The 10,669-nt window shown below is 59.0% G+C and overlaps 3 protein-coding genes across 3 annotated transcripts; 2 read left to right on the top strand and 1 right to left on the bottom strand.

Moving 5' to 3' along the window:
• Window positions 1-4,347: 4,347 nt before the first annotated feature.
• Window positions 4,348-6,427, bottom strand: THITE_2106895 (uncharacterized protein). The gene is made up of 2 exons (XM_003648862.1): window positions 4,607-6,427; window positions 4,348-4,525 (listed from the first exon to the last, which is right to left on the bottom strand). Exon 1 carries the CDS (start codon window positions 6,322-6,324, stop codon window positions 5,284-5,286), a length of 1,041 nt encoding a protein of 346 aa, XP_003648910.1. The 5' UTR covers window positions 6,325-6,427; the 3' UTR covers window positions 4,348-4,525; window positions 4,607-5,283.
• A 480-nt stretch (window positions 6,428-6,907) lies between these two features.
• On the top strand, window positions 6,908-9,423 carry THITE_2106889 (uncharacterized protein). The gene is made up of 7 exons (XM_003648861.1): window positions 6,908-7,398; window positions 7,476-7,553; window positions 7,618-8,520; window positions 8,589-8,661; window positions 8,731-9,122; window positions 9,183-9,266; window positions 9,319-9,423. Exons 1-7 carry the CDS (start codon window positions 7,345-7,347, stop codon window positions 9,367-9,369), a joined length of 1,635 nt encoding a protein of 544 aa, XP_003648909.1. The 5' UTR covers window positions 6,908-7,344; the 3' UTR covers window positions 9,370-9,423.
• On the top strand, window positions 9,424-10,534 carry THITE_2106887 (uncharacterized protein). Its single transcript, XM_003648860.1, has 5 exons — window positions 9,424-9,692; window positions 9,761-9,800; window positions 9,887-10,090; window positions 10,198-10,245; window positions 10,332-10,534. Exons 1-5 carry the CDS (start codon window positions 9,513-9,515, stop codon window positions 10,457-10,459), a joined length of 600 nt encoding a protein of 199 aa, XP_003648908.1. The 5' UTR covers window positions 9,424-9,512; the 3' UTR covers window positions 10,460-10,534.
• The last annotated feature ends 135 nt before the right edge of the window (window positions 10,535-10,669 follow it).

Below are 10,669 nucleotides of genomic sequence, written 5' to 3'. Positions count from 1 at the left end.
TGGTGGACCTGCGACTTCCTTGAGCAAAAGCTGTTTAGGTTGGTCCGTGCACCCCCGCCCCCACCACCGACCGACCGCTGTCTCGTCGCGCTGGAAATTCAAGTCCGTCGCGCGATAACGTGAATTGCGAGGCGGGACCTGGCGCGACCGATGAGGCAGCACTGGCCGACACCACTCACCACTTGGATTCTACGCGCGTTCCGATGCCCAGCACTGTATGAACGGCTCAGATTCGACCATTAGCGCGTTATCCCGCTTCGACCCCTCGACATCTTGACGCGACAAAAGCAGAGGACGGTCCTGGTGGTAGCGTGCTCCACGCCCCGGAGCAACCCGCGACAGCCATGGGGAAGCTCATCCGCCTCGAGCTCTTCAGTGCGTGCCGCCCGCCGCGGTGAACCCGCGCCAGTGGTGTGGATGCTTACCTGCGCCACTAGACTTCAAGTCCTACAAGGGCCACCACACCCTGCTGTTTGGCGACTCCTATTTCACCTCCATCATCGGCCCCAATGGCTCCGGCAAATCGAACTCGTGAGTTACGCCTGCGCCTGCGCCGCGCCTGCGCTCGCTGGTCGCGCGCAATCCCGAGACTAGCGCTAACAGATGTGCGCCGTGCCGCGGTCTAGCATGGATGCCATCTCGTTCGTCCTTGGCATCAAGTCATCCCACCTTCGATCGTCGCATCTCCGCGACCTCGTCTACCGCGGGCGCGTCATGAAGACGTCCAAAATTCAAGATGACGGAACTGCCGCGCCAGCCACGAACGGGCAAGCCAACGGCCACGAGGACGGCGACGATGACGATGCGTCGCAACGTGCGTCCCGGAACGATCCGAAGACCGCCTGGGTCATGGCGGTCTACGAGGACGATGCGGGCGACGAGCAGCGGTGGAAACGGACGATCACGAGCAACGGCACGAGCGAGTACCGCATCAACGACCGTGTTGTCACCGCCCAGCAGTACAATGAGGCCCTCGAAGAGGAGAACATCCTGATCAAGGCGCGGAATTTCCTGGTTTTCCAAGGAGATGTCGAGGCCATTGCCTCCCAGTCCCCGCAGGACCTGACCCGCCTTATCGAGCAGATATCGGGCAGTCTGGAGTACAAGGCCGAGTACGAGAGGCTTCAGGCCGAGGCCGAGCAAGCCGCGGAGAACCAGAACTTCCAGCTTCATCGGAGGCGAGGCATCAACTCGGAGATCAAACAGTATCAGGAGCAGAAAAAAGAGGCCGAGAATTTCCAGAAGAAGACCGAGGAGCGGGACGAGGCCGTCATCACCCACATTTTGTGGAAGCTCTACCATTTCCAGCGGGTCATGGACGAGTCCAGCGCGCAGATCCAGGAGCACCAGGAGAATCTCAAAGAGTTCCGCCGTAACGTGGAGGCCTTTGAGAAGAAGTTGGAGGCGGCTCGGAAGGAGCAGGCCACCGTCGGCCGCGAGGTCAGCAGGATCGAGAAGAACATCAAGGCCAAGGAGAAGAGCATCGAAGACCGGGACAACAGCCTGGTTCCCATCGACGAGAAGATTGCTCAAAGCTCGCAGGATATGACCGTGCTCCAGAAACGGATTGGCGATGTCAAGAAAGACCGCGACGAGAAAGCGGCCGGCATCCTGAAGCTGAAGAAGGACTTGGCCACCGTCGAGAAAGCCCACCAGCAATTCGAGAAGCAATGGTCCGAAACGTTGAAGAAGCAAGGCAAGGAGCTGAGTGACGCGGACCGCAAGGAGTACACGAGCCTGCAGGCCGAAGCCATGAGGAGAACCTCGGATAACCGAGCGAAGCTGGCCAATCTGGAGCGCCAACTCAAAGGCGACGAGGTAACAGTAAGCAGCCTCAGGGGCAAGATCGACAAGTGCGAGGCGGCCGTCGAGAAACTGCAGAGCGAGCTCCAGGCGATTAAGGACCGCCGGAATGCCAGCCAAGATTCAGTCCGCCAAATAACCAGCGAGATCGATACGAAAAAGAAGGAGTTCAACAGCGTGCAGTCTGAGCGGATTCGGATCAATAACACTCACACCGAGCTGGAAGAGAAGCTTCGCGACGTATTGAGGAAGCTCGACGACGCGGACATGGGGCGCAGGCAGAACGAGAAAGAGGTCAAGATGCGGAACATGATCAGCGATCTTAAGCGCATCTACCCGGGCGTCCGCGGTCGAGTGGGCGAGCTCTGCAAGCCCAAGCAGAAGAAGTTCGACGAGGCCGTCATCACTGCGCTGGGACGCGAGTTCGACGCAGTCGTGGTTGACACCGAGAAGACGGGCGTGGACTGCGTCCAGTATCTCAAGGACCAGCGATTCCCGCCCATCACGTTCATCCCACTCGACAACATCAAAGTCAACACGTCCAACCCTGCCGTGAAGGGCATCTCCGGCGCCCGGCTGACCCTCGACACCGTCGATTTCGACCCTTCTCTGGAGCGGGCTATTGCATATGCCTGTGGCGGGTCCGTGGTATGCGATAGTCTAGATATCGCCAAGGATATCGTCTACAAGCGGAAAATCCAAGTGAAGGCAGTAACATTGCAGGGCTTCGTGATCCATAAAGCCGGCACCATGTCCGGTGGTCGGTTACCAGAGGACAAGGGCGGGAAACGGCGGTTCGAGGAGCACGACGTGCAAAATCTGCAGCGATTGGCCGAGAAGCTCCGCGACGAGATCGCGAAGCTGCCCAGGCCAGGAAGGCGAGGAGCGGCCGAAGAGTCGCTGCAAAACGAAATCGCCGCTCTCGAGCAGCGTCTGCGACTCCAACAGAGCGAGCTGGCCGCCTTCGAGAAGAACCTCAAGAGCAAGCAGAAGGAGCTTGACCATGCCAAACGAGAGCTCCGGGACTACGAGCCCAAGTACGCCGAGAAGGACGGCGAGCTGCAGCGGACACGTGCGATCGTCGAGAAGTTTGAGAAGGCCATCTCTGACGTCGAGGATAAGATCTTCGCCGACTTCTGCAGGAGGCTTGGTTACGAGAACATCCGCGCCTACGAGGCTCAGCAGGGCAGTCTCGAGCAGGAAGCGGCACAGAAGCGCCAGGACTTTGACCTGCAGAAGCAGCGCATCCAGAACAACTTGTCTTGGGAGACATCACAGCACGACGCGGCCAACGATCGGCTGCGCGCAATGGAGGCAACGCTGAAGCGGCACCAAAAAGATCTCGAGGGCTATCAAAAGGCAAAAGAGGAGATTGAAGAGGCCAAGGCGCAAGACCAGGACGAGCTGGCAGCCCTCCAGGAGTCCCTGGAGGAGCTCAAGGCCAGCCATGCTGAGAAGTCCAAGAAGGTGGCGGACGCGAAGCAAGACCTGCAGAAGAAGAATCGAGAGATTGAGTCGAGGTTAAAGGAGATCAGCAACCTCGAAGTGACGGTGCAGAAGAACAGCGCCCAGAAATTCGCCCTGCTCAGGAGATGTAGGCTGGAGCAGATCCGGCTGCCGCTAAGTAAGGGCTCGCTCGACGACATACCGAACGAGGATGCGCTGCTACGGAGGGACCAGGACGCCATGGATGTCGATGGCGAAGAGGATGAGGAGGAAGTGCTGGAGGCCGCCATGGATGACTACGGCATCGAGATTAACTTTGACGGTCTAGACGAGGATCTCAAAAACGTGAGTCGGCTCTTTTCCCCCCTTGCAGACCTGAGCACCGTAATCACGAGGCTGACCAAAACCCGCGTAGCCGGACGACGACCACGAAGACAAGCTTCAAGAAAAGATCGCGTCTCTCACCGCCGAGCTCGAGAAGCTCAACCCCAACCTGCGTGCCATGGAGCGCCTCGAGTCGGTCAAAGCGCGGCTGGAGTCGACCGAAAAGGACTTTGAAGACTCTCGAGCCGCCCTGCGGGCCGCGCGCGAGGCCTTCAACAAAGTCAAGGACAAGCGCTTCGAGCTCTTCAACCGGGCGTTCACGCACATCCAGGAGCAGATCACGCACGTGTACAAGGAGCTGACGCGGTCGGACGCGTACCCGCTCGGCGGGCAGGCCTACCTCGACATCGAGGAGGACACGGACACGCCGTACCTGTCGGGCATCAAGTACCACGCGATGCCGCCGCTCAAGCGCTTCCGCGACATGGAGCATCTGTCGGGCGGCGAGAAGACCATGGCGGCGCTCGCCCTGCTGTTCGCCATCCACTCGTACCAGCCGAGCCCCTTCTTCGTGCTCGACGAGGTCGACGCCGCGCTCGACAACGCCAACGTCGAGAAGATCAAGAAGTACATCCGCGAGCACGCCGGGCCCGGCATGCAGTTCATCGTCATCAGCCTCAAGCCGACCCTGTTCCAGGACAGCGAGAGCCTCGTCGGCGTCTACCGCGACCAGGAAGCCAACACCTCGCGGACGCTGACGCTCGATGTGAGTTTCTCTTCCCTCCCCCCTCTCTCCCTCTGACGCGTAATGAGGATGGTTGTCACTGATTGGATGCAGCTTCGAAAATACAAGTGATAGATTTGCATGGCAAGGCGAGGCCGAACCAGGGAGCGGCGGGCCCAGGCGGGAGTCGAATGGATGAGGCTATACGCAGGCGGGATAGCGAGGTGCCTTGTTTTTTGTTAAATTTCTCTTATTTTCTTTCTTACATGCTGGGTGGCTTTGGAACGGCAAATGAAGGGCTGGTCTTACGTGGGATTGATTCTATTCTTTCTATCTCTCTAGCCAGGGTTTCCGCCAGCCCAACGCCGAGTGATTTTTGCGTCCCGTTGTACAGTACAATACTAACCAAGCTCTTGCTATATATAGCGAAACCTGCTTGCCTATGCTTCGGTTAGCCCCTGATCCCTGTTATCTCTCAGCGCTCCTCCATCCTAGCTGGCCTTCCAGGCTCCCAATGTCACCTCCCAAATCCCCCTTTTCGGGGGAGCGGGGGATGAACTGCTCCCGCGTCATGCAGCAAAAGAGCTCACAGAGCTCTCAACATGCCCGGTCTTCCATGCAATTCCATGCTTGGACAACCGTTTCGGCCTGGCGATTCGCAGTCTGTATGTAGGTGCTGCCACCGGCAGCACTCGCCCGCGAAGAGCACCCGCCGTTGTGCTCTCTCTCTCTCTCTCTCTCTCTCTCTCTCGTGCTTCGTGGGTTCTGTCGCGAAATAGCGCCAACCACGCGAGAGCCGACTGCTGCGTGGAGGCCCGCCGTTGTAAGGCCAACTGAGGCATCACCCTCCTGAGCCCCCGGCGTGGCGCGAGCTGAGCTGATCCCAAAACGAACTTTGGCGCGCTCGCTTGTTTTCTTTCTTTGCCCTTCCGTTCTCCGAACCAGACAGCACAAACTAACTCGCCATTCTTCCCCCCGCCCCAATCTCAGACCACATCCTCGAACTCGAGCTCGTCTTCGTCTTCCTCTTCCATCTTGAAGCTCATGACGGCGCTCTTGTCGTCGGCGGCCGCGGCCGTCGAGGTGTCGGCCGTCTCCAGCTTCACGCGCTTGGACGGCACGAGGTCGACCTCGTCGTCGGCGGCGTCGACCATCTCGAAGGATCGCGTCTGGCTGGTCTGGCTGGGCTGGCTGGTGATGGGCGGCACGGAGCTCTCGGTCATCCACGAGGGCAGGGCGTTCTCCCTGAGCAGGCGCTCCTTGCGCTTGCGCTCCTCGAGGCGCTCCTGCTCGTTGTCGCCGTCCGAGATGGTGACCTGCATGGTCTTGGGGCCGACGTTGGCGAGGCCCTTGACGGCGGAGGGCTTGTTGAGGCCCGTGTCGACGGGGACGCTGGCGGCCACCTCGTGGGTGGGGTCGCGCACGATGGGGCGGGCGGCCTGGATCGCCTTGTCGAAGGTGCACTCGGGCACGACGACCTGGTCGACCTGCTGCAGCATGTCGGTCATGAACTTGAACTGGTTGTTCATGCGCGACAGCTGCTGGTGGCCGGGCGCCTCGCGCTCCTTGGCGCGCTCCAGCAGCGTGCCGCACCGCTGGCACATGAAGCCCTGCGCCGAGGCCGAGTCCAGCACCTCCAGCTGGGTCCACTGGGCGCGGCAGCGCGGGCACGAGTACTCCTTGGATTCGTCGACGGGCTGGACGCTCCCCTGCATGTCTTTGTCGGTCTTGTAGACGCGCCACTTGATGGCGTCGATGGTCTGGCGGTAGTCGATGTAGTAGTAGGTGCGGTTGATCGGCCGCGTCTTGCCGGCTTGCATCTCGGGTCGCGTGTGCACGGCGATGAAGCGGGCGTCGCGCAGGGATGCGCAGAGGCGATGCAGATCTTTGAGGTTCATCTTCATAAGATACGCCAGCTCGTCGTCGCGCAGAGCCGAGTGCGTCGTGAGGGCCTCGATGACCAGGACGTCCTGGGTCGAGTAGAAGGCGCGAATAACGGCGCGCACCAGCGTTTGGGCGACCTCCATGTTGAGAGCCTCAGAGGAGCGCAGAGGAGAGGAGCGCAGAGAGAGCAGTGGTCGAGTGGTGAGTGAGAAGCGGCTTTTGCTTCGCTTCCAGACTCCCGGGTGTTCGTTCTCTTCCTCGTTCTCGTTCTCGTTCTTTCGGCCTCTCGAACGTTCGGAGGAAGCGCAAAGCACGACCACACATACAAGAGAATGCTAACGGCAGTTCGCTAGTGTGTGTGGTCGCGGGGGGATTTCGAGGCGAGATGCATTGGCAAAAGACTCCGTCGACGCGGGTTCTTTTTGCCTTCTCTTTGATGGTTGCGCCCGAGCGCAGAAAAAAAACGAGAGACAGCACATGCGTTAACTTCGCCGCAGATGCGGCTGGACGGGATTCCTGTGTGTTACGCAGCGGCCGGGACACAGTACAACCACGACTGCGATAACGTATTCCACACCGTGTCAGCCCTGCAAGCCGCTCCTGCTGGGCAACAAGCCTCTTTCGAATGTTCTTGCACGTCATAGCCTTGGCACATGCTCCAAAGTTAATCTTCAACTGTGCAATGGTTTTCGCAGGCTGCATCTCACACCCCGCAGATTCGCGTTGAGTGACTTGGGTGCCTATGCAATGAAAGCGCACATGCCATAACTCTAACCCAAGCCCCAAAGCAGGAAGCATGAGAGAATAACAGAGTGAAAGAACTGGGTTTCTGTTTCTCTAGACTCACTGCTGGGGCTTTCCGTGTATTAAATTGCACTGGAAATCCGTACCGACTTTTATATCTCCAAAATTACCGGGCTTCATTACCCAGTTCCCTTAGTTACCTATCTACGCTGGCAATGCGGAGACGCGCCGTCTCCGGAATATTCCTTCTCTCACCGTCGCCGGACGCTTACAAAAAGAGCTGCTCAGTTCAGTGGGATTCATAGCCCGAGATCTACTGAAGAGCCCTGCTCATTTTCCAAAATATACAGCATCTTTCTGGATCTGATAGCCCCTGAAAACCGGCGGCTCCTGGATACGGAAACCCGCACGCCGCAGCTATGGGCCATCTTGTGACGGTTGCGACCTGCAGCTTGAACCAATGGGTTCTCGATGTAAGCAAGCGGCCGGTTGACGGTGATACACACGTCTTAGCCATCATCCAGCACCCGCTGACTCTCATCTTGTGCAGTGGGAGGGCAACCTTGGCCGGATCATCGAGAGCATCCACCAGGCAAAAGCTGCGGGGGCGCGGCTCCGTGTCGGTCCTGTAAGTCGCGCATCGGCTAGTCGCTTCTCTCCGTGTCACTGAACCATGCATGGACACGGCCTAGGAACTGGAAATCTGCGGCTACTCGAGTCTGGACCACTTCCATGAGCTCGATGTCTACACCCACAGCCTGGAGATGCTCCGCCGGCTGCTGCTGGACAAGAGCACGCACGGCATCCTCCTCGACGTCGGCGTGCCGATCCTGCACCGGAACCTACGGTACAACTGCCGCGTCATCTGCCTCGACGGCAAGATCCTCCTGATCCGGCCCAAGATGTGGCTCGCCAACGACGGCAACTACCGCGAGATGCGCCACTTCACCCCCTGGATGCGCCCCCGCGAGACCGAGCTCTTCCACTTGCCCAAGATGCTGGCCGAGGTGCAGGGCGAGACGCACGTCCTGTTCGGCGACGCCGTCATCTCCACCCCCGAGACTGCCTTTGGCGCCGAGACCTGCGAGGAGCTCTTCACCCCCAAGGCCCCGCACATCGACATGGCCCTGGATGGCGTGGAGATCATCACCAACTCCAGCGGCAGCCACTTCACCCTGCGGAAGCTCGACACCCGCCTGCAGCTGATCATGGAGGCCACGCGCAAGTCGGGCGGCGTCTACCTGTACGCGAACCAGCAAGGCTGCGACGGCGAGCGTCTGTACTTCGACGGCTGCGCCATGATCATTGTCAACGGCGACGTCGTCGCCCAGGGGTCGCAGTTCAGCCTCAACGACGTCGAGGTGGTCACTGCCACCGTCGACCTCGAGGAAGTGAGGTCCTACCGCGCTGCCATCTCCCGCGGCCTCCAGGCGGCCGCGTCCACCGCCAAGTACCAGCGGATCCAGACGCCCTTCGAGCTCAGCTCCGAGGATGACGACGCCGACGTGTCCAAGGCCCCAAGCCTTCCCATCCAGCCGCGGTACCATCCTGTCGAAGAAGAAATTGCCCTCTGCGGCGGCTGCTACCTTTGGGATGTAAGTCGAGTCCGTAGTGAGTGGTTTGTAGCCCGGCTGGCTAGACGCTAACGGCCTATTCTTGACAGTATCTCCGCCGGTCCGGCGCTGCGGGCTATCTGGTTCCCCTGAGCGGCGGCATTGACTCCTGTGCGACCGCCGGTATGTTCGTTCAGTTTCCCCTCCGCTGTATTGCCGCTTCAGAACATGCTCATCAAGCGTCTGGTTTAGTTCTCGTCTACTCCATGTGTCGAATCGTCATGAAAGCCGTCGAAGAAGGGAACCAGCAGGTGATCGAAGACGTCAAGCGCATCGCAAGGTACGGCGACGAGGGCGTCCTGCCCAAGACGCCGCAGGAGCTCTGCAACCAGGTCTTCACCACGCTCTACATGGGCATGAAGAAGCAGAGCTCGCGCGAGACGCGCCAGCGCGCAAGGGACCTCTCCGCCGCCATCGGCAGCTACCACGTCAACCTCGACATTGACGACATCTACGAGGCGCAGAAGAAGCTCGTCGTGGACACGGTCGGCTTCGAGCCCCGGTTCAAGGTCGAGGGCGGCTCCGTGCAGGAGAACCTGACGCTCCAGTGCTTGCAGGCACGAATCAGGATGGTGACGGCCTACGTAAGGCGGCAATTTATCTCGTTGTGTTCCCTGAACTCGTGATGCTGATTGACGCCGTAGGAGTTTGGGCAGATTCTCCCCACGGCTCGCAAGAGACCCGGTGGCGGCAGCTTGTTGGTGCTTGGGAGCGCTAACGTTGGCGAGGTACGTAGTGTTCTCGAGGGGCTTACACTTCTTGATGCTGACGTATCAACAGAGTACGTTGCCCCCTTTTTTTCCAAGACAAATTGATGGAGGGTCATGGTGATTTAATGCATGGTTACGTCTAGGTCTACGAGGCTATTTGACCAAGTACGACTGCTCGGTAAGTCACCTACCTGTCTTATCCTGCCGCCGACGTGATCCATTTCAGGGCTAACGTTCCTTGCAGAGCGCAGACATCGTACGTCCATGTTTTCTCGGTTCCCACCACATGACGAGAGGATCAGACTTCTGACAGTGTCGTCGTCGCAGAACCCCATCGGTTCCATCGACAAGGCGGACCTGAAGCGCTTTATCGCATGGGCTGAAACCAACTTCGACCTGCCTTGCCTCCACGAGTTCCTGACGGCGGTTCCCACAGCCGAGCTTGTAAGAAAGCCTCGCCAGCAAATCTTGTATAGCTGTTGCAGAAAGGCTAACTCTACCTCACCTTCTAGGAACCAATCACACAGGACTACGTCCAGAGCGATGAAGCGGGTAGGGCACCCCCCCCCCCTTCCCTCCCTCCCTTCTTTGGCAGTCCATCCAGTCTTGCCCTCTTTCTAACTCGAGATTGCCCGTAGACATGGGCATGACGTACCAGGAACTGACCATCTTCGGCCGGCTCCGCAAGCTCAACAAGCTCGGCCCGTTCGGCATGTTCCAGCGGCTGGTGCACGACTGGAGCGCCGACCGCGAGCGCAAGCCGGACGACGATGCGCCGTACTACACGCCCGCGCAGGTGGCCGAGAAGGTCAAGAAGTTCTTCCACTTCTATGCCATCAACCGTACGTGCTGTCGCTTTGTTGCGTCGTTTCTCATTCCTCATTCACCCGGAGGAATCCGCGTGTGCGTGCTTTTGCTTGCTGGCTGGCTGACGGTGGGTTCAACCCAGGCCATAAGATGACCACGCTGACGCCCGCGCTCCACTGCAACGACTACTGTGAGTAACATCTTGAGAGGAGGGCGGGGGAGGGGGGGAAGAACAGTGGTTGATGTGGACGATTGATTGATTGACCATGTCGGCAGCACCCGACGACAACCGCTTCGATCTGCGGCCGTTCCTGTACCCGCCCTTCTGGAAGAGCTGGAGCTTCAAACGCATCGACATGGAGCTCGAGAAGATTGAGAAGAAGCGGGCGAGCACGAAGCACTGATTTCATGCCTGGAAAAGAGAAAGGGGGCGGGTATCTATTGTAACACAGTAGGCAATATGCTGCTGGTTCGTTAACCCCCTGCTCTCTTTAAATACATGATTTAACTTAGACCATCCCCGCCGATATCTACTCCTGACTCCCCAGTTTCCCGGTGGTCCCTCTGCTCCTTGAGCTCCAGATTCGCCTCCTTTCTGACTGTCCAAAAAAAAA

The sequence above is a fragment of the Thermothielavioides terrestris genome, chromosome 1 (genome assembly GCF_000226115.1).
Source record: "Thermothielavioides terrestris NRRL 8126 chromosome 1, complete sequence".
Lineage (NCBI taxonomy): Eukaryota > Fungi > Ascomycota > Sordariomycetes > Sordariales > Chaetomiaceae > Thermothielavioides > Thermothielavioides terrestris.
The sequence above is the reverse complement of the archived record's forward strand: the minus strand, read 5'-3'. Positions and strand labels throughout refer to the sequence as shown.